General features: G+C 38.5%; 1 protein-coding gene across 1 annotated transcript; it reads right to left on the minus strand.

Annotated features, from left to right (window-relative positions):
- Nucleotides 1-1,702: 1,702 nt before the first annotated feature.
- qser1 (glutamine and serine rich 1) lies at nucleotides 1,703-23,085 on the minus strand. Its single transcript, XM_065282831.2, has 13 exons — nucleotides 22,684-23,085; nucleotides 17,837-17,940; nucleotides 16,647-16,802; nucleotides 12,899-16,369; nucleotides 12,315-12,568; nucleotides 11,221-11,337; nucleotides 11,007-11,140; nucleotides 10,229-10,449; nucleotides 5,996-6,133; nucleotides 5,813-5,910; nucleotides 3,292-3,438; nucleotides 3,067-3,162; nucleotides 1,703-2,729 (listed from the first exon to the last, which is right to left on the minus strand). Exons 1-13 carry the CDS (start codon nucleotides 22,788-22,790, stop codon nucleotides 2,589-2,591), a joined length of 5,184 nt encoding a protein of 1,727 aa, XP_065138903.1. The 5' UTR covers nucleotides 22,791-23,085; the 3' UTR covers nucleotides 1,703-2,588.
- Nucleotides 23,086-23,404: the final 319 nt, after the last annotated feature.

Below are 23,404 nucleotides of genomic sequence, written 5' to 3' on the forward strand. Positions count from 1 at the left end.
AGCGTCTGAGTTACGTCTGACTTGCTCAGATGTCACGCTGATGTGTGTCAAATAACTCGTCGGATTCTGCAGTCGGGCGCAGTTGCTCGCCACTGACTGCGTTGACGAAAAGCATGTGGGAAGACTTGCTGAAGACACAGCTTAATGCTTATTGGGGCAGGAATGTCAGCTGATGACTTCTTAATTCTAAAAACTCCACTTCCTATACCTATTATTTGTACTGCAAGCTGTTTATATTTCCTACAACAGAAAAGAATTTGCATTACCACTAGACTTAGATTTATACATCCCAAAATTTACTAAGTAGCCTTTTCCATGGATGAACATTTCACCTTTGTTGATTCTCCTTTGAGGGCAACCTTTCAGATCTCTCTGATAAAGCCGATACGGAAGTGACTAAAACTGTAATTCATCGACTGGCCACTAGAGGCTGGCTCTAAAAGGGAGTCAATCCCCATAGACCTTCATATTAAAATGTCCAACTTCACAGTAGAAAATGTTTACAGCCTGGTACAAAAAGTGTTTTTGGTCTATATAGCTAATTTTGTCCTTCATGACAACTGTGAGGGGGGTGAATTATTTTCTAACTAATCCGTTTAAATTATATTAAGCCTTAAACTTCTACATAATTAAGGGCGTGGCCACTTGAATGACAGGGTGAACTGCCATTGCTGTCACTAGAATCGAGCTAGGCAATTGTGGTTTCAGCAACCAGCCGCCTCAACTTTACTCATGTCTCACCTCTTACCCATTTTCGGTTATACGTGAGTGATGCACGGCCAAGATGGCGACAGCAGGCACAGCCTACTTTAAGCTTCAAAAATGCTCTTCACAAACCTATGGATGACGTTACGGACACTAAGTCCATATTTTTTACAGTCTATGTTCTCTCCTTATAAACATCTTCAAGTAATGTTAAATGCATTTATTGGTATTTCAAGTTGCATCTATTTAATCCGCGATAAAATACACAAATGCGATCTCTTCCTTTGCTAACGTTTGTGGTCGACTGGACTGCGAGATTGGTGAAGTGTCCGACTTAAAAGCTCCTTTTTCACTTCTCCCCGCACTGCAGCTACCTGCTCTCTTCTAAATATCAGGCGAGGCGCATCCCAAACAAGCCTATTGCAAAGACTCGAATAAATGCGCTTGACGTAAATTGGGTGGAATGATTGCTGCAAAAACACACGCTATATTATGTTAAATTCAAACGACAATTCGCATTACACAAAGTTTAATCAAGAGCGAGGAACACGATGCTTAGCGTCAGGTGTGTTCTCCACATTAGGGGCGGGGTCATGCTCAGTGGCATCATAGCCACCGTTTTAGCCCCGCCTGAATAATCCTGAACACAGAAATGTGGGAAAACTGCTTAACAGTGTAACTCCACAATTCAGTCTTACATAATTTACAGTCTTTGTAACGTGTTTCAACATTACATTTCTAACATTTATAATGTGTTTAGAAACAATTCTCTGAAATAACTTTAAAAATGATTTCAGCAAAACATTGCATAAAGCAAGTGATCTCATTTTGCTGTTAAACTGTGCACTGTATATTTATGTCTCTACACAAATATTTTTTTTCTGAGGTGATTATAAAATATGCATTAAGGCTTGTGAAAGAGGTCTGAACTTGTCTCATTTCCTTAATTTTAGTCAAATATTAATAATGGCAAGTACTCATTCAACTCAAGTTTTCATTTCATAAGAAATTTATTATCCCATGTCAGCAAAAACATTGTAGTGTGTGACACAGCTACATATCTGAAAAGCAGAAGACTAATCCAATGCTGTCGGCACATTCATTTAAAATCGTGACAAACTTGCATGATCACCTAATAAAGACACTTTCTATATGGTGTGAATTATACAATGTGCACATAAATGTATAGGCCATCTATAAACGTAGGACATATGAGCACAATATTTCCTTCTGTGAAAAATACTATCTGTGAGAAAAAATAAATGCTTTAAGACAAACGTATAAAGAGATTGTTTCCTCAAAAAAAAGCCAAAAGTAAATGCTTTTCATTACAAGAAAATATCACAAAAGCTGTATTAGAATTGCACCAACTCCAGATGTATAACCTTTGTTATAAACAGGAAAGCACATAGGTTTTCTACTATATTAAGTCAAACAAGCTCTCTATACAAAATGTACATCATATATAAATTTGGCATTCAGTTGTAAAAAAATGTTTTACATATATATCTATGTATACAGTATTTTTTTAAACATCCTAGCCCTCAAAACAATAATAACAGATGAATATCATTGTTTTACACTAGAATGTGGGGGTTTAAAAATTCCCAGTATCGCTCAACAGATCAATATAAAAGTAAAGGACACAGATGATGATGATGATTCAATAAAAAAAATGTTCAACTACACCTAGTTTAAAAAAGACGGATTACATGTAAAACCACAGTTTCTGTGGGTGTAAAAAAGGCAGCCATTTTGGTACCTCCCTTTCTGTTTGTTAAAACCATCAAGTCTGTTCTTCTGTCCTCAACAGTGCTTTAAAAGCAGGTTGAAAGGGTTCATGAATGCTGTGGTTGTCTATCATTATAATCTATAGTCTCCTGTTATAGGCAGGCCTGCTGCACCTGTGTCAGAAGCTCCCCGAAGCGATCAAACAAACCCTGGACCCATGCCCTGTTCTCCATACACGTCTGCACGGTCTCCTTCTGCCCCATGTCCATACCTCGCGACTTTAACAATTTGATCTGTGAGATGAGAGAGAATCACACGACTATCTTAAATATGTTTATATACGGGCAATTGCATGCAAATGTCAACTTTACCTTAAATGTCAATTTTTGTATATAGTTTTTTAAACATTTATTTTACAACAGTTCAAAAGAGGAAGGATGGGATCCTGCATTTCTCAGCATGACTCTGATATGGAATTTACAACAGAAGTATTTCACACTTGAATTTAAAACAATACGGCAATCAGTTTCGAAACTGATATGAACCCTGGTAGACAAAACACAAGGGCTTGTAAGCAAGGACCTGTAGATTTGTTACCACCCACACACAAAACACCCGATGATGCCTCACCTCCTCCATACACATCATGTATGTATGGTACTTATAGTGTTGTAGAGAATGATAAAGAGAAAACCACTTTGTTTTCTGCTGATCCACTGTATATTCCTAGTAGAGCATGATGGGGAAAAAAGAGAAATAAGTAAAAGTTAGTATGGTGTACCTCCTAGTGGTCAAAACTATAAAATGCCTGCTTTTAATATCATTTTTTTGTATTGCCAGATGTAAAATACTCACCAGTGGAAGTTTGCCAGGGGACTTGGAGGGCTTCATAGTTTTCCTGTTATACGCCTTTCCACTTAGTCTCACTTTAAAAATTGGGGTCTCACAGTCTGTGTTCAGCTCAGTCACCACAGACAGCTCGGGAAAGCTGTCTAAAGCATTCTGACATGGAGGAGAAACATAACACCAATGAACACTTAATTTTATATTCAACCCAGCAAGGGGTCAAAAAGTTGCAAGCCATTGGGTTAAAATAAAAACTCAGAAATTGTTTAAATTTGACCCAACAATGGGTTCAAACAACCAATAATATGTTAACCTGCTAACTGGTGCTGTGATGAGGGGGACACCTAAGTTTACTTCAATATTTTTCATGTAAATGTTAAACTATATATTGTTGGAAAGGTCTAAGAATGTAGTTTTTATATTTCAAAACCTTTTTTGCAGTAAAAATAATAATGCAGTAACTGTAATTTAGTCATTTGTAAAATGAGTTTGCAGCAAACCAACACAAACCTCAGTTTTTTGATAATTTTATGTATTAAAAATAATACTATATTGCATTTTTTATTTATTACAAATAAATGTAAACTCCTATAAAAAATATATTTTCACCTGCAGACACTTCCGTACTTCCGTTCCGTAAACCTTTAAAGTGTCTTCTTTAAAACAAGACCAAAATTATGCTTCTAGACCAAAAAATGCTCGAGTTAGATTAATTTGAAGGTGTACATCACCTTTTTACACCCCACTCAAAAAGGGTTGCAACAGCTAAAGGGTTAAATTACAACCCAAAGGGTTGCGTTCATTCCTTTTTGACCCAGTGCTGGAAAATAACCCAATAGCATTGTTATTTCATGTGTTGTAACCACAGACAAATCATGAATTGTTTACATGTATTGCTTTTCATCAATCTGAGTCATTTCATGTTGCATGTACTGCATTGCACGAATCCTTAATTGTGAAAGGCTGTTTTGTTGACATCACCACATCTTAAATCTTATCAGGAAAACTGACCAAGTCAGCTGACTAATAAGGTTAGTTCCTACGAACTGTTGTGTCTGTCCTTCTAACACTAATCTGCTTTCTTACCCATGACCTGACAGATATGACTGAAACAGATGACGTGAGAAACGCAGATGTCCCTGTGACAGCCCTAGGCACTGAAAACATCAAAAAGACCCTGTGCTTTCAGAAAACTTAGCCAATAAGAAATGCATAACGTGTTTTCGATTGACAGCACGTTGGCTGATATGATTTTCGTGGGTGGGTGAAAAACAAAGGACGTTTCAAAGGTTTACATTGAAACTATTCCATTTATTGGCTTAAAGGTGCCAAAAAATGCATTTAAATAATGTTAAAGGGACACTCCAATTTTTTTGAAAATATGCTCATTTTCCAGCTCCCTTAGAGTTAAGCACAAGAGTTTAAGTTTTACCTTTTTGGAATCCATTCAGCTGAACTCTGGATCTGGCGCTAGCACTTTTAGCATAGCTTAGCATAATCCATTGAATCTGATTAGACCATTAGCATTGCGCAAAAAAAATAACCAAAGAGTTTGGATATTTTTCCTATTTAAAACTGACTGCAGGAGGCGTAGTGATGTTATGCAGTGCCCCGAAAAAAGTCCCCTGCCATTGAAAGTTACTAAGGGGACTATTTTCGGCCGCTGCGTAATATCATTGCGCCTCCTGCTGTCGTGTTACAGCAGCAAAGTCCTTGATTATTACGCCAGAATGAGAGTATAGTTCCTAGACATATCGGTCTAGAAAATCACAACTTTTAATTTTCTGTCGGTCTAAGTACACGATGTAACTACAGAAAAGTCAAGTTTTAAATAGAAAAAATATTGAAACTTTGGTTATTTTTAGCGCAATGCTAATGGTCTAATCAGATTCAATGGATTATGCTAAGCTATGCTAAAAGTGGTAGCGCCAGATGAAGACACAGAATTTGAGGAATAATCAATAGTTTGGATATTGTAAATGGATGTTTGTGAGTGCTTTATTTCAGTATGGACCTGCAAAACGTAACTGTAAAGTCAGTAGTGAACTTCAGCATAAACGTTAGCATATAGCATTAACTAGCACATAGCGCTAACTCAACATTCAAAACTTTGTTTTAGCCCTGTAACAACATTTTAATTAATTTTATTTGTAATTTAATGTCACATCACTACTGTAATGTCACAGTCGGTGTTATGTTGAGATTGGTCTGTTTTCCAACGGTTTTCGCATGCACAAGGTTTACATAAGGTGGAGGAGGAAACAATCGTGTTTGAGGCTCAAAATATGTCATTTCCATGTACAGAACTTTTCTTATTCAAGTAAATCCAGTTTTACATTCTACGGCACCTTTAACATCTTTAACACCTTTTACATTGGATAAAAAATGTATTTGGCTCAGGCTTAAACCGAACCTCCCATTTGACCTTTAGACGAGATAAATGCTTTTCATTTCCAGTTAATAATGGATTTTTAGGCTGCATGTAAGCGTAGGACTATGAAATGTAAAAAGGTGACTCATCGTGACTCACTTTAAAGATCTGACCCATGTGCAGTTTGGGCAGCAGTCTCCGCCTGTTATCTGTGATCATTCCATCAACTCTCTTCATGTGAGGCAAGAGCAGTTCATCTGAATGCAGGAGCAGATCAATCATGTAACCAGAAATCTAGCTTCACCATACCTGCTATGACACAGACGGGTTGATTTTACTCACCGCTCTCTCTCTCTAGTGCGTTCATGATGTCCGAGTCCAGGGCTATGCTGATAAGCAGCTCTACGAAGCTCTTGAAGGTCTCCTTCATCGTTCTGGTGTTCAGAAAACGGGAGGCGAAAGGAACCGGAGGCGTAAACTCTGAAAAAAATAGATTGGCATGACAAAAGGACGACAAGTGGAACAGAACCAACACTAGAAAATAACCAAAATACTGTATAATGACAGGATTCTTAACTTTATAAAGAATTTTTAAAATCTTGAATCTTTCCAAAATAATGGAATAGATGAACATTACCAAAAAACAACTGTCACTATTTTACCCTAATCTGATCCTAGACCACAAAACCAATCAAAGGGTCCGAAAGTTGCTTTCCATTGATGTATGGTTTGTTAGGATAGGAAAATATTTGGCAGATATATTTGAAAATCTGGAATCTTAGGGTGCAAAAAAATATTTATTGAGAATATCGTCTTAAAGGAATATTCCATTTTCTTAAAAGAAATTTTCTCATTTTAATGGACTTTAATAGAGCCCAACATTTAATACTTAACTCAACACTTAACAGTTTTTTTCAACGGAGTTTCAAAAGACTCTAAACGATCCCAAACGAGGCATAAGGGTCTTATATAGCGAAACCATTGTCATTTTTGACAAGAAAAATAAAAAAAATATGCTCTTTTAAAGCACAACTTCTCGTCTATAGATACGGTCGTAATGCGGCAGCGTGACCCCACGCAATACGTCATGACGTCAAGAGGTCACAGAGGACGAACGCGAAACTCCGCCCCAGTGTTTACAAGTGTGTTGAAAGAGGACCGTTCCTACGTTGTTGTATGTCAACTGATACTAATTAATGTCTTTGTGTCAGTTTATTGTTTACAATGGTCCGCAAATGTGCGTTTTATATATGTAACACGTGACCTCCCTACGTCACTACGCATTTACGTTAGGTCACTCTGGACCGGACCTAGACAAAAAGTTGTGGTTTAAAAGAGAATATTTTTTATTTTTCTTGTCAAAAATGACAATCGTTTTGCTAGATAAGACCCTTATGCCTCGTTTGGGATCGTTTATAGTCCTTTGAAACTCCGTTGAAAAAAACTGTTAAGTGTTGAGTTAAATATTAAATGTTGGGCTCTATTAAAGTCCATTAAAATGAGAAAAATCCTGCAATGTTTTCCTCAAAAAACATAATTTCTTCTCGACTGAACAAAGAAAGACATCAACATTTTGGATGACATGGTGGAGTAAATTATCTGGATTTTTCTTTTAAGAAAATTGAATATTCCTTTAAGTTTGTCCAAATGAAGTCCAAAAGATTTTATATACTTATGGTAGGAAATTTGCAAAATATCTTCATTGAACAAGATCTTTACATAATTTTCTAATGATTTTTGGCATAAAAATGTTGACCCATACAATGTATTGTTCAGTCCCTGCAGAAAAACGCAATTATTTGATTGCATGATTCAAAGCATAATCAGCCCATGTCCGCATATTTATGTGGCGGCCGCATTTTTTTTAAATACACCGCACGTTCGCCGCATAAATTGCAGATTTCATATATGCAGTGCTTGCATGATCTCATGATCCCAGCATTTTCGTAGCAAAGGCTGGGTTTACACTTTGCATTAACATGCGATCTCTGTGATCAGGTAACCGCAATCCCCTATTGTACAGTGCTACTGTGAAGCCAACAGCATAAAAAACACAACATTCACGTAATGACCTTGATATGTCACCATGGAAACTCAAACATTATAACGATCCATTAAATTCTGCCATTAAATATTAAATCTCTCCATGAATAGTTGGAACCAGAGTCGTATAATAATAGAGTTACGACACTCACATAGACGTCCGTTGTAAGAATGGAATGCGGAAGTAACAGCGTTTCATGTAGTGACCGGTAGTGACGCATAGTTCCAAACGCAGCACTGAAGCCCATTCATTTCAATGGCACCTGCTGGTAAATCGATGAAATTACCGTTTCTCTTTACATTTTCGGACATTTCATTAATATAGTCAACAGTGATATTTTATGAACTCTGCTGTAGGTAATGATTATCGTTAATAATAACTAGTAATTTTTTTATATTTTAATGAGTTGTGTATAATGTGTGAATAATATAGATTTAATGGTTTAATATGTTATTACTGGTGGCCATCTACTTTATACTTATCTTATTTATATATTACGAGTAACACTAGGGGGCAACAGCGACAAGCTAAATGCCTTATAAGAAAGTCACACTGCTTCACAATGCTGCTATGTGTTTCATTGTATTTGGTAAGTAATACGAGTGATGTATCCTCGAAAATCATGTATGATTATATTAACATTTAATGTGAATTTAAAATATGAATTTAGTGTGTTTCTGTTATGCTTCACTGTTACAAATAACCGCGTTGGCGATCTTTTTTGTGATTTTAATATAGTAAAAGTGTAGGTATTATGTTTTTAGCAGATTGATACCTATTTATATAGCCATATTTTGCTACAAAAATAAAAGATAAACTGTGTTGCTGTAGTTGGTATAGATAACCACAGTTATATTTGGGTCACAATTAACTGTTTATCTTTATTAACTGATTTACTGTATTTCCATCACTCCCTAGTAAAAAAAAAACCGTTATAAACACAGTAAGTATAGTGATCAATTCCCATTACAAGCTAATATTTACCTAAAATAGCTGAAAACCTATGCAAACAGATTGACAGCCCTGCTTGGTTTGGAACTGTAGAACGTTACATGAATCACGTGACCGCGCGGCAGCGAGATCAAAGGGTTTCGTAACTCTGTTATTATACGACTCTGGTTGGAACATATTAAACATATGCCAATAAGTTAAATACAGTCAGCAGTGTTAAAATGCCTTAGTATATCGTTTTAATTCAAGATACTTTCTAGCTTAGCTAGCATTGCTCCACAAATATGATTTTGTGCGTCTCAGATCGGATAACATTCCGATCACAAACGCGTTTACACTTGTCTTTTTTCAATGTGTATGTGGACAACATCCAGATACAGGTTGCATGTTAATGAAAGTCATATATATCTTAGCAGAAATGTGAAAAATTTTGCATTTACTTCACACAAGCGCAGCCGTGTCCCCTGTTGCCATTGGAACGTTATGAAGTGACTTAATTATGCGATGTGAACATTAATGAAAAGATGCAAACAGTTTTTGCAGAAAATGCATAAATATCCTGCATATTCCATCGCATTTTGTAAGAAAACGTGTTGCAAGATCAAGGATTTTTGCCCGCAATAATCGCAAAAAAACTGCATTTTCCTGGAAGGACTGATTGTTGACTATTGCTACAAATATACTTGTGCTAGTTATGACTAGTTTTGTGGTCCAGGGTCACACATAATAGTTAAAAAAATGAATAAGATATTTCACATATGTGTAAGGTGTTAAATTTGGCGACATCAATAATATCAGTAGCCTGAAGGAAAACTTAAGGAAAACAGCACCGTTTTTCAATATTTTACGAGGTTCTTACCTCAACTTAGACGAATTAATACATATCTATCTTTTTCAATGCGTGCACTTTTAATCATTGTACAGCGCCTCGTGAATGTGTTAGCATTTAGCCTAGCCCCATTCATTCCTATGGCTCCCAACAGGGATGAATTTAGAAGCCACGAAACACGTCCATATTTTCCCTGTTTAAAGACTGTTACATGATAGTAACATGAGTAAGTATGGTTACACAAAATAAAACTTTTGTTGGAGCCATAGGAATGAATGGGGCTAGGCTAAATTCTAACACATTCAAGCGCTGTACAAAGATTTAAAGTGCACGCATTGGAAAAAGATAGATATGTATTAATTTTTCTAAGTTAAGGTAAAAACATAGTAAAATATTGAAAAACTGCTGTGTTTTTCTTTTAAAGGTGGGTTGCTCTTTTATGGTGCATAGTGGCACCTCCATACCAATAGGTGTCAGTATAAAGTCCAAGAGCAATGGTGTATCAACCAGTGAACCAGACAAAAACAAATAACTTTATCAAAACATCCATTTAAACTTACAGACAGCCAAATGACTAACCTCGGAAATGACTATTGTGTCAATTTCTGAGCTTACTTGTTGCATTATCTCCACACGACCAACACATTTAAGTTTTAAAAATTTACAATCCGTCATCTAGAAGCATTAGCAAACAGTAATACAATTCAAAGCAATGAGGAGCACAGCCACAGAAAAGCAAAGGGGGTCTCACCATCATCCTCACTCACAGCCTCTGGTGAGGAGGTGCAGGGTGATGCGCTGAACTCCTCTTTCCATTTCTTTCTCTTTTTGGGTGGCGGTTCGGCCTTTGCTTTCAGCTGTTTAGGTCTGGGTTTAGACAGAGATTTCTGTTGTGCGGTTTTCTGCGTGGGAGATTCGGTCACAGTCGCGGCTGTGAATCGTTGGGCCAGCAGAGCTTTAGCCTGGGAACCTCTGGGTACATAAAACAACAATTTACAGTAACTTTGGATTCAGAAACATTTGTGTTTCGTGCACTATTTATACTATTTTAAGTTTCTTTTATTTCATGAAAATTGCTATAGTTTACTTATAATATTACATAGAGGTACATAACATACAGCAAAAAAAAATAATAATTCACGGTCCTGACAGAATATGTAGTGTCTTTACTAAAAAGCTGATTGTTCCTTTTAAAGTAATGAGTGGGATCAGCAGTGGGAATTCATTGAAAAGTTACATGGAAAAATATTTGCATGAGTGGGATTGCACAATAGCTCAGCTCAGCAGGAAAAATACAAAAAGCAGAACTGCCAAGTCATCAAAGCTAATACAGCATGTTTGTTAATAAACAGAATGCTATTACTGCTACAATGTATAACTGGTACGGTACCTAAACTGAACATTCACACATAACACATTTGATCAAGTACGCATAAGGCTTGAAAAGAGTTTTAAAGGAATAGTTTACCCCCCCCCAAAAAAGTGTTTCCTAAATATGACACGGCATTGTGACCGATTTGGGTCTGTACCTCATTGAATGCATTGGCTTGCATCGAGGTTTCCTGCTGCAGACACGAACATATTCTCGCTTGTTCACCGTGTCAAGAAACTTGACATGTACTCTCCTGTACATGGATTTAGCATCACCAAAGTAGCCCAAATACTGTAAAGAGGATATAATGTTGTTTTTAGCGTGATATATATTAAAAGTCAAATACATTAACGGCCTATAGTAGCACTTACACTGTTGGTGGCAAAGAACACCCGCTTCCCATCTCTAAGCTCTGGTACAAATTTCTGCAACAAGGCTTTCTGAACTTTCCATATGGCTGGTGGTTCGACCCCCGCTGTCAATGTGATCTGTACGCAAAAACACAAAACAGGCCACAATGTAGATCAAAGACCTATGACGACAATGGTTTAATAAAATACAGTGACAAACAACGGTCTGTCCAATGTCTTGAATAGTTGATGGGTTGGGTGGCTAAATGTCCACCATTAAGATTTTAATTTTATTAAGTAGGCTGTCTGTAATTCATTAAAACTTGGCTAGTAATGTCAGTTTTGCCACCCACCTGATGAATATGATAAGTATAATGACATAAAATAGCAACAGCACACCCAACGCAATCTCATTGCAATATGTTCGTATATTATGAGAATTCAAACAAACTCATACAAAATAATTCATACATTTTTGCACACTTTGCCAGACTTTGAGACCAATTTAGGGATTTGCTTAGTTTTTTATATTGATTCCATTGGATTCAGTATTGATTGGCTATCAAGATTTCATTAAATATATTAGTTTTGCAGAGATGCATCAATATTTAAATATAAATGCTGGTAAGTGAAACCCTCCCACTAATAACAAGAGTATAAAATATGCACATACAATGGTGCAAAAACTGAACAATGCACATTACTGTAAAATTCATGAACTTGAAACACGTTTAAGACATTAATTAGTTTTCAAAATTCATAATGTTTAACACAGGCCCATATAGCCATTTGTCTAGACACTCCACCCTTTGTGTTTTGTTTTAAGATGGCGACATCTCAGGACCAGAGGAGAAGTACATTTAGAATCAATTTAGGGATTTCCCAAATCTGTTTCTGTAAATTTAAGACTGTTTAAATTTGGGAATACAATATTTTTTACCTAGCCCTACATTTTTGATTGATTTGAATTTATACGAATTTGCCATGGCGTAAAATACATACGAATTCAAGCGAGATCAGGTTGGCACACCTTTCTTCAACAAACCACAAGATTTGACCATAGTATTGGTCAACATTATTAACTACAAACCTGTGCCTATAATATGCCAACTTACCCTCAGCCTTTCAATGTCCTCATTCTTAACCACAAACTCATCACGCTCCCGAAACATGCCTTCTCCTCCACTATCTGACAGCTCATTGTCCATCGAGCCCTCTATGGCAACTGTAGTCAGCTGTACAGCTAGTTTGTCTGGTGGCACATCTTTCAACAGTTCTTCAGCAGATATCAGTACAGTTATCTGTTGTTCCTGTGGCTTGACATCGGCCGGCTGTGTGCTGGAGGTCTGAATGTACTTTGTGTTGTCACCTGGATGGTTGTTATGTTGGAACAGGACCGATTAACTGTTAGTATAACCAAGTTGTGCAATTGTTAAAGACCAGTAAAATTTGACAATTGTTGGCCATTTTGAATCTAATAGTCAAGAACATATGCATAATATCTTCTATATGGTATATAAACCTTTACTCAAGGAGTATTTTCATCTATTGCTGCCTTTCCACCTGACCCACAGCAACAGCAAACAGTCCTTGAGCCCTAGGTAAATCTTTCAGGTTTTAAACGAGATTTGGGGCAGTTTTTTTTATAAAATATGACTACAGATTTGTGATTTTGTGACATAAAACACAAGGCACATACCTATCTTCTGCTTTTTGTCTGAGGGTTCGTCTAAGGATGAGAGTGCAGATGTAATGCTCATCTGGAGATCTTGGTTTTTTCCCACTGAATCATCTTCATCGGAAGAAAACGATGGCAATGTTTCCAGGTTCCTCTGCAGCTCTTCATCAAGCCGTTTTGTGGAAATGACACCATGAGGGTCTGGAGATGTCAATGGGGTTGAAGGAGGTGGAGGTTTAAATGGAGCAATTAATGGATTAGGAGTCCTCTTTGAGGCAGAAGGCTTTCTCGTGCGATTGGGTGACCGTATCGGTGGAGAAGACAGGTGCGGTCTGGGTCCAGATTTGAGGAAGTCTAGAAAAGAGCCCAAGAATCCACTTTTAACCTCTGGCTGTTTCTCCTCAACCTCCCTTAACTTCTGATGCATTCTCTCCTGCTGTTGGTAGCTATCAGGACAAACTTCTGAGGTGGAGTTTGAAGTTGCCTCATTGGCACGTGAATTTTGTCTTTTAGCTTGGGTGGTTTTCTTCTGAGATTTGGGTAGACAATTTTCATCCTCAACAGACTGCTTAGATGAACCTTTCGACTTAGAACGTTTTTTTGGAACACCATCACCGGGATGTTCAATTGGACCATCATCTGTTTTAATGCCTTTTGTTAACAAAGACAGACTATTACTCCCAGACCGATTTTCAGAGTTCCCATGCTCTGAAGAACTATACTCTTGAAAGTCAGAGGAGGTTGTACTGCTATAAGCAAGTCCATTGACAATCAGAGTCGAACCATTACCGGAGTCTACAAAATGTCCTTTGGGTGACACATCATTTGGCTTGTGGGAATTTGCTATCTTGTCAGATCTTTCTTGTGGAGAGCTGCTGCTAACCTCATGTTGAGAATTTGATAGTGTAAACACCTGGTGGTGTCCACCTGCCTCTTCTTTAGGAAACAACATTTGAGAACCATTTATAGTCATGGTTTGTGAGTTACCAATTATCATATGATGAGATGAGAAACTAGGGTTAACTGCTGATGAGATGTCCCCATCAGAGGATGTGGATTTGACAAAGTCCTGTGTGACGCCACAGGCAGCTGCGGTAGCAGCCAGGATGTCATCAACATTTGAGAGGAGGTTCCTTTCATCCCCCAAAAGCATGGACTCAGGAAAGCATACAGAACTCAGGTTAAAGTTTTGCTTTGTGTCACGGGGACTGGACTGGTTAAAGTTGTCTTTCTGTGGGGATTCCTGTTTAGTGGACTCTGCCGAGTTGGGGACTTGGTGAGGAACAACCTGCGAATTGTGACGCCCATTAATAGTCAAATGAATGGTGTCGTTGCTCATTTGGAGATACTGGAGTGGTACAGATTGCATGTACATTGCTTGCTTGGGTTGATTCTGTCCAGATGTGAGCAGAGGCTGTTGGAGAACAATCATGTGAGAGGGATCAAGTAGAACTTGGGTACTGGGAACTCGGATGAACTGGGTTTGATCCTCAAACAGCTGTCTGGCATCTGCCTGTTGAACTCTGATAATCTGACCCTGATGGTTCTGCTGCTGAGAACTGGGTCCTTTTAGATGAAGAGTATGCTGTTTCAGCTGTTCTGCACTCAAGGGTGCATGGGTGGAGTGCATCAATAAAGAATTACTCTTAGAGTCGGAGGGTGTATTGGCATTGGTAACTAGCTGAGCATGTTGGCTTGTAGAAATCATTCTTTCATCCTTTGTGGTTTCCAAATTTGAAATACCTACAATCTGCTCCTCTGATCGAGAGTTGCTACGAATTACACTTTGTGTGTTGTGCCTGTCTTCCACCTTTGAAAGCACGTAAACAACATTTTTTTCCCTGTTTTGTGCTTCAATGTCACTGCTTGAAAGGCTTGGTGCAGATGTCCCCATAGAGCCTTTCTGTAACGCCTGCACATCCTCAATAGTAAGTTCTCCTGAGTTCTCTTTAGAGGAGAGATACATTTGTTCATCCTGCTCACTTTTCCCATATGCTGGTTTTATCTTCAATGAGGATTGGTCATTTGATAAGGCTTGGGTCTGAGACGGAGAAGAGGAGGCTGATGACTGAGCGGATATGTACTTTTGTTGTACCATGTCACTGTCAGTCTTGTTACTCAAAGATGGCTGCATTAGGACGTAGTCCTGGGTTGGGTTAGTGGATGATAAACTTCGCCCACGACCAGGTGAGAAATTGGGACTGGGGGTTATGGATTGACCTGAAGTGTAGTTCTGTGAGGGGATGTTGGCAGAAGCTGGGCCTTGATTATAGAAACTAATGGTTGGCAGGATTTGGGAGTGGCAGGAAGAATAGCTTTGCGAAGGACTTACCGTGCAAAGAGCTTGCACCTGTGTCTCATACCCCTCCCTGTGACCTACAAGTGGCAAATCCTGCAGCTGACTGGAAGAATAAATAAGAGACTGGTGTGATATCTGAGCTTCAGACTGACTAGCAAATGATGAGAGACTTTTGTAAATGGAAGGCAGCTTCTCAGGTAAACTAGAAGAGAAGGCCTGTGTTTGGCTGAGGTTACTCGTCAGGCTCGGAGAGGTGATGTATGAATGCGAGGCGCTAACGGACACCAAGCCTGAAAGTTGGGCAGATGTGTATGGTTGCGACTGGCTGGCAATTACTGAGCTTTGTTTCTGGGCCGGAGAGGGGAAGCTCTGCTGCTGCAGACCTGGGGAGCTTGACAGGGCATGAGTGTCTTTGATCTCACTGGCATGTTGGGTTATTTTGGATGAACCGTCTTTAACTTTTAGTACAGATGAACTGGAAAACCCAGGAGAAGGGATTGAAGAAACATAGGCCTGAGTTAGCTGCAGTGCTGCCTGAGAAGCAGTCTTCTGCTGCGTACTGCCATTAACAGTTTGTGAGGGATCACTCACTGGACTGCAAGGTACCGGTGTATGTGTGTCCTGCTGATATGAAACATCACTGTTATCATGTAGGTAACCCTGCAGGGAGTGCTGAGCACTGCCGGCCAGTTGGTCCTGGACAGGTTGAGTGCTGGAAGGCCGCTGGAGGTGCTTAATAACGCTACATTCACGCTGAAGTGCTCGTTCAATGGAGCCTGAGAAAACTGGGGCACCGTAAGGCTGAGGGGCTTGGTGGGAGCTGCCCAAGGCTGTGGGCAGCAGGCTAAACTGAGGCTGAAGAAGGTGCGGTGCTGACTCTTGTGCCGAGCGATACGTGGAGGACTGGGGTGGCAAGCCAGCACCTAGAGACATACCACCAAGGCGGTCAAAAGCAAGTGCGGTTGGCACAGTGCTCTGGGAGGATTTGAGCTGAAGAAGAGGGTCATTGGAGGATAGCAGGCCATTTGAAGAGCTGAAAGTGCTGTCCGAAACAGCAAGTGCTGATGTAGTGGTAAAACTTCTTGTAGGAAAGGCACTGGGGTGCTGATAGGATGAGAGTGAAGATGGAGTTGAGAACGTTCCTGATGGATGAAGGGCTCCGGTGAGAAAGAGTTCTGTGGAGGAACTGGCACCTATAGCAGAAAAACATAAAATAAAGGTGATAGATCATGATGGACTGATTTAATACTTTAAACCTAAATAGTTCAAATAGAAAAAAGACAAAATATAGTTGAATTTATTAAAAACAACTTAAATAATATGATATTAATTTTCAATCATTCTGAAACTATTATGACTTTTTTCTTATGTTATACTTTTATTCTGAGATATCTTTATATATTTATAAGTTACAATTAAAAAACTAACGTCGCCAGCAGCCCATGTTTTAAAATAAATATTTATATTTACCAGTTTGCCATGAGGGGCTTCTAAAAGGAGGGAGGAGAGTAGACCCAGCAGGTCCAGCCTGAAGGCCTCGAGATTCAATAGTAGAGAGGAAGTTCATGACTGATGATTCAGTAGTGTTGCTGATGGCTGTGCTTTGCTGATTCGAGTCAAACATTCCTGATAGAATGGCACAGGCAGACAAGAAGCTGTGTCAACTGATACAGAAGCTTACAGGTAACTGATAAGTAGTAACTCCTTTAATGGTTAGTAGCACTTTTCACACGAAACACACAGAAGACTTGACTCACAACCAATAGAATCCTCTCTCATTTGAATGAAATTGGTTATTTTTACACTATATGGAGGGGTCATGAATAATAATGTTGAGCTCTGCTCTGATTGGCTCTGCTCTGCTCTCAGGCTCATGCCAGTAGCTCACATTAGTAAACATGTTGAGGCGTAGATCTCGACTGTTACATCACAGTCTGTGTTATGTAGAGATTGGCCTGTTTTCCAGCAGTCTTTTGCATGCGCAAGGTTTACATAAGATTGAGGAAACAAAGTTGTTTGTTGCTCACAATATGTCATTACCATGTACAGAACTCTTATTATCCATTTATGCCTACTAGTGCTGCACAATTAATCGCATCGCAATCGCAATTACAATGTCAGCCTGTGCAATTATATGACAGCAAAATGTTGCAATTATATTAAATAAATAAATGTGTGGACTTGTTAACACAAACTTTCTGATAACAGTTTGATGATTTTCCTTGCTGTTTAAAAAAAAGAAAAACGAACAAAAAAGGCAGTGCACGTGTGGCATGCACGTGTGTGGTGTGTGTCGTCACTTATACCAGAGCGAAGATGGATGCAGAGGAGGTTGACAGTGATCTGGTAGCTTAAAAAAAACTCTGTCTGTTGTATGGCGGTATTTTGGATTTAGGCTTACTGACACTGAGAAGTTGCTACATCACGTGGCAATACGAAAACATTTCTAGTTTTACAAATACACATTTTAGCTAAACTGTGTGTGGATTTTCCTTAAAACCCATCAAGTTGACTCATGATACCACTTAGTATAATCGCAATCGCACATCGCAATATTAGCATAAATAACCGCAATGGGAAAAATTACCCAAATCGTGCAGCCCTAATGCCTACGTAAATACAGTTTTTTTGTTTTATGGCACCTTTAAAATGCTGTTTACCTGTAGCGTGGTGGGTGGCAGTGAATGTAGTGGGCTGGTGGCCAGAGACAAAAGTCTGCCGTTGGAGAAGTTCAGAGTCCAGCTGAGTAGAACCATAACTTGAGCTGTAAAATGCAATAAGTATCACTTATAATAAATCATAAACACACAGACAACTCTCACTGAAATCACACAAAGATCAGTAGATAGGACAGACATAATTTAATATCCATACCAGCATGTTCGACTCGGGTTAATATTTACATCAAAACTAAAACGATGAGAGGAATTATTAAAATGCTGAGCATAGTGGAAAAACTAGATAGGATGCTAGTTTATATTTTAAAGATTTCTATGAATGAAAGTGATAATGTGCCTTCTTACCTATCATATGCTGATGCATTACATTATGAGAGTATTAAGTTACAGTAAAACTTCGGTTGCATTGATTTTATAGTAGGGATGCACCGATCCGATATCTGGATCGGGGCGATCCGAGCACTTTTTGCTGGATCGGATATCGGACTAACAGGACCGATCCAATTTCCGATACTATGCGTTACCTGTAGTTGTTACTAACAAACGATTAAAAGGACAAAGTATAATAAAAGCAAGCACCATAAACGTTTTTATGCACTCAATTTAAAGTCTTCTTAATACAGTCTATAACTTCATGTGAAGGAACAAATGCACATTTAAAGATATTTAAGTTCACAGAAACTCTAACTTACTCGCACTGGTGAAGCGTACGGATGAAACGCGTCATTCACAAACGCACACATGATAACTGTATAAAGTCTCAGTAAGCCTTTGGATGGATGCAATTCACTATGTGCTGAACACAGGATGAATTTATTCTCTTTGTTATGAACTATCTATTGCAATCAAGTGCAGATTCCCACGCAGTATGTTTTAAGAGCATCAATTCTGGACCCAGGAAGGCATAATTGTAGTGTACAGGATGATTTAGGTTAATCAGTTCTGCGCCCAGGATGTGCATAAAAGTTCCAGTCAAGCGCATGATTCCCTAAAGCAATGTAGTTCTTTAGAAACTAATTAGTATACAACACAGCAGCAGACACTGTGCAGCAATAATGATATAACAAAATGATATAACCCTTTAAGTATGAATCCACTAGGGGTGTCAACAATAATCGTTTCGGCAATGCATCGCAATGCGCGCATGCATGATTCAGCATCGATCAAGCAAAGTGCCATAATCGATTATGCCACTGTTTATTTTCTGGCTTCGAGTGGACAATAAAGTTGTGAAGTTTCATTTACTTCCGAGGGCATAACAACAACAATCAAGATGGCTGAGGCGGAGAGAGATGACCGTGATAGACAGGTAAATAAAAACGCACCCTTTTCCATGGAAAGTGGACATATGGGCACATTTCGGTTTCTATGAAGTTAATGGGAAACTAGACAACGCTGTGTGTAAAATTCTCATCTCAGGTATATAATTGTCATTGTCTTAAAGCTGCTAAGCTTCTGTTTTTGTTGAGAATAGTTGCACTTGACTTTTCAACTTGACTGATTAAAAATTTGCCTCGTTGTGTACAGTAGAATTCTGATGCATCGCAATGCATCGTAGAATCGAATTGAGTTGAATCGTTACCTGGTGAATCGTAATTGAATCGAATTGTGAGGGCAGTGCCAATGCACACCCCTAGAATCCACCCTTAGTATATTAGTGTGAATAAACACTTTCTCATAATATCTAGGGGTGTAACGATTAACCGTGCAAATGCGCTTTTTCTCAATGAATGAATTTAAATGAATTACAGTGAAATCCCAGCACATCCGAACACCAGGGGGCGCTCTCATGCAGAAACTCCCTTTGTGCCACAGAAGAAGTAGCATTGCAAATGCTATCCCAGGAAATGTCTACAGGAATATTTATATCGCTGTTCCTAAAATTGTTTCAGGTATTTTCATGATAATAAAGAATATTTTGAATGATTTTGTTTGACGAGTGTTGCTTTTTTAAATTGCACGTTATAAACAACTCCGACTCATAATGATTTTAGATTGATAAGGACTTCCTACTGACCAAATGCCGTAGTACACGCACAAGTTGTGCATGAAACAAAGAATCGCAGCCTTGCGATTCAGAATCGATTTCAGACAGGCATTTTTAATGGGGACCGAGATTGAATCGTTACATCCCTAATAATATCACATCATAATATTATGGGCTGCCTATACCTCAGGGTAAAATAGAAAACAAAGCATTAGCTACAACGACAATAAAAAACACATGACCACTTCTGGTCAGAGAAAATACATGGAAACTATTTTAGTCATTAAGTCTGTTTTTTTTTTATCAAAAGCACATGCTAAATTGACCAGTGTTTAGATTAAATGCAAATACAGATATCACAAAGCCATGAAGTCACAGTTAATATTTGTGTTTTGTATTACATTGAAGATTTTTCTAAACCACAAGTAAGCTTTGGGGAAGTTATTTCGGTGTAACAGCGTGAAATTGACAAAACCACAACAAGATGTTCCAAACCTGCTAGCTTACCTGTGAAAGAGGAATTGGATTTAAACCTAACTATGTTGTCTAATGAGAAGTGCATACTGTCACAGTAGTACACAATTTTGGATGAAACATCACAAGGAGTTTACTCAGAAATGACACACTTCTTAAGCTTTAACCACATCTACAGTAAAAAATGCACCGATCTATCGGCTGCCGTTAATTATTGGTCTTTTTTATTACCTCATCGGCTATAGCAAGACAAAGGCACATATAACAAACAAATAAAAGAGCTCAGATGCAAAAACGTTTAAAAGGACACACTTTTTTTAGAAAATATGCTCATTTTCCAGCTCCCCTAACATTGCGTACCATGGCTACAGTAGGCCAATGATATTACGCACGCAGTGCCTGAAAAAGTCCCCTGCTATTGAAAGTAACCAAGGGGACTATTCTCAGGCGCTGTGTAATATCATTGCCCCTGCTGCAGACATGTTGCGGCAGCAAAGTACTTAATTATTACACAAGAATGAGCATATAATTCCAACTTTTAAAATCGCAACTTTTAATTTTCCGTTGGTCTTAGTACACAATGTAATTACAGAAGAGTCAAGTTTTAAACAGGAAAAATATCGAAACTCTTTGTTTATTTTTGAGCACGATGCTAATGGTCTAATCAGATTCAATGAATTATGCTAAGCTATGCTAAAAGTGGTACCGCCAGACCCGGAGATCAGCTGAATCGATTCCAAAATGGTACAAATCAAATGTTTAACTATAGGGAAGCTGGAAAATTAGCATATTTTTTAAAAAGTGGAGTGTCCCTTTAAGTGCATCTGACATTTTCTTGTAAATGAGCATTTTTTATCAGACCGGTTTTTCTGAATGGCCTGAGGCTGGGATTAAGCGGATTTGAAGCGACAGTATTTGATGAACAGATTATATGCGCCAAGAGCATTCGGTTAATATCATTATCTTATTTTTGATATTGGTGGAGTTTGCATCTGAACTCCTCATATAGTAAATAATTGTGTTGTGTAATTTCTGCTGAATAAAAAAAGCAAAGCTTTTCTGGGTAAAATAAGAAATATGTGCCAGCCAGAGCAAGTAAAATCTGTATAAAATGCAGCCAGATATGCGTAAAAAAATAAAAATCACATGAGCGATATCGGTATCAGCCAAAATGTGTCTGACTGCCTGGCAATTTTTAGTCATCCCAGTTGCAGATTAAATGTTTTATTTTTATTTTTTTATTAGTAATCATTTGTGAATAGGATATAAAAAAGGTCTTATTTGTTACTACCCAATACCTCTGATAATGTAGTTCTTAATAAAAATGTGACTAGCAAAAAAACTATTTTCAGAGCCAAAGTGGGTTTGTTTTGTGGCCATAAAGTTCAATGAAAGCCACTGATCTCTGATGTGTGGTGGCAATGTTTACATTTCAACAAAACAATTCAAAACCTGTTTGCTGAAGGACTTAAGTGGCTTTTGTAAACAAGATCAACAAAACTGTCCACACAATTATTTGCATGCCAGGACAGTGTAATAACTATCTCTGGATCTGAATGCCTGAACCTGGCAAACTTTGATAACTAAAACTTGTTTGCATGCTTACTAACTGTTTGTGTAAGTGTGTCAAACATACCATCCAAACAAAGTCAGCTGTCTTAACACCTAGTGTGTGCATGCTACCTGGACAGCATTTTTGGGCTTCATGGGCATGATATCAGTCAGCTGTACTGTAAAGACTGTGAATGCACCTCTGATGTCCAGAAAAACAGTCTAGGTAGCCAGATCAATAAATTAATACACAGCAACGATCAGTTTTGCACATACAGTTAGTTAATTTGTAATATACACTTCACTGTTACACTGTTTAAGGGCTGCGGGAACTACACACATGATCCAGTAGCGCATAAATACACAACTTTACGAGATATTAAAATAAACAAGTGTCTAAACAAGACACTTTCTTACAAAGTTGGAGACACGTGGACAATCTTCAACACTGATCGATCAATTGTTTACAAGCTTCCCACATGTGTTCAGAGACTTCTCTGACAACTTTACAAGTTTATATATTACAAAGCAAGCTACCACAGTCTTTGTATTGCACTTTCATGTGCAAAACATAAACTGTAACGATTAATAATGGCAGTTATGTTGCAAGTATGCCATGTCGCATTAAAAGTGATCAGTGACTTGTGCACACTCGGTTTGGGTAGAAACATTGTAACTTAAACTACAAACGCTTTAAATCTGCCTTTTTATTCGCCTTCACACATTGTTATACGTGTTTACGTAATGCTACTGTAGGCCCACCATCACCGGAGTTTTCTCCGCGAGGTGACCCGCCCTCTCTCCCTCACGCTCGTACCTGGGTTTGTAGGCCCAGCCCGCGCTCTGAGCCGCGGCGGTAACCGGCTCTGTGAAGGTGGAGCTCGGGTAATTCCTCTCCATCATCCGCCTGGACTCGGGAATCATGCGCGTCCCCGATACAGCTGCACATTCAAGCGAACATGAGCAAAAATCTCATATTCCTCTCGCGGCTGGTGGTTTGAGCGCGTGTCGCGGTGGTGATGTGGTGATCAAGCGCGAGCTGAAATCACTGCTCGTGTCCTCTACAAACACCTCATCCAGATGTAAAGGTGCATTATAGCAGCGCCGCAACCCCAGGTCCCCATATTGGTGTTTCTCGCAAGGATCCACTTCCTACAAACTTTGGGCGAAAGTTTGTTATTTATTTTCTCCCCCTCTCTCTAGCTCTCTTGCACACGCACGCGTGCGCGCGCATAAAAGATACTTGCGGGGATTTTCGTGTTATTACTAATATATTAAGTAAATATAATGACAAAACATTTTCCTATCAGTTGCATTTTCTTGTAACAGTGGCCATAATAACTTGGAGTAACATGTCAACCAGTGTTGGGTGTAACAAGTTACAAAGTAATTAGTTATTGTAATAACTTTTCCCTAAAAATGGTAAAGTAAGGAATTACTCATTTTTTCTTCCAGAAATTGAATTACAGTTACTTCTGATTAACTTAATACTGTGTATGGACTGTAGAGAAAGTATAGGCTATATATAATACAATAGT

This window comes from Paramisgurnus dabryanus, chromosome 9 (genome assembly GCF_030506205.2).
Source record: "Paramisgurnus dabryanus chromosome 9, PD_genome_1.1, whole genome shotgun sequence".
Classification (NCBI taxonomy): Eukaryota; Metazoa; Chordata; class Actinopteri; order Cypriniformes; family Cobitidae; genus Paramisgurnus; species Paramisgurnus dabryanus.

Bases quoted from the DNA above. Each gene is read 5' to 3' on its own strand.
- qser1 (XM_065282831.2), bottom strand. From the start codon at position 22,790: ATGATTCCCGAGTCCAGGCGGATGATGGAGAGGAATTACCCGAGCTCC. The intron at 11,338-12,314 runs GTAAGTTGGCAT...TTTTGCGTACAG, and splicing joins AGGACATTGAAAGGCTGAGG to ATCACATTGACAGCGGGGGT. The intron at 11,141-11,220 runs GTAAGTGCTACT...TCCTCTTTACAG, and splicing joins TGTTCTTTGCCACCAACAGT to TATTTGGGCTACTTTGGTGA.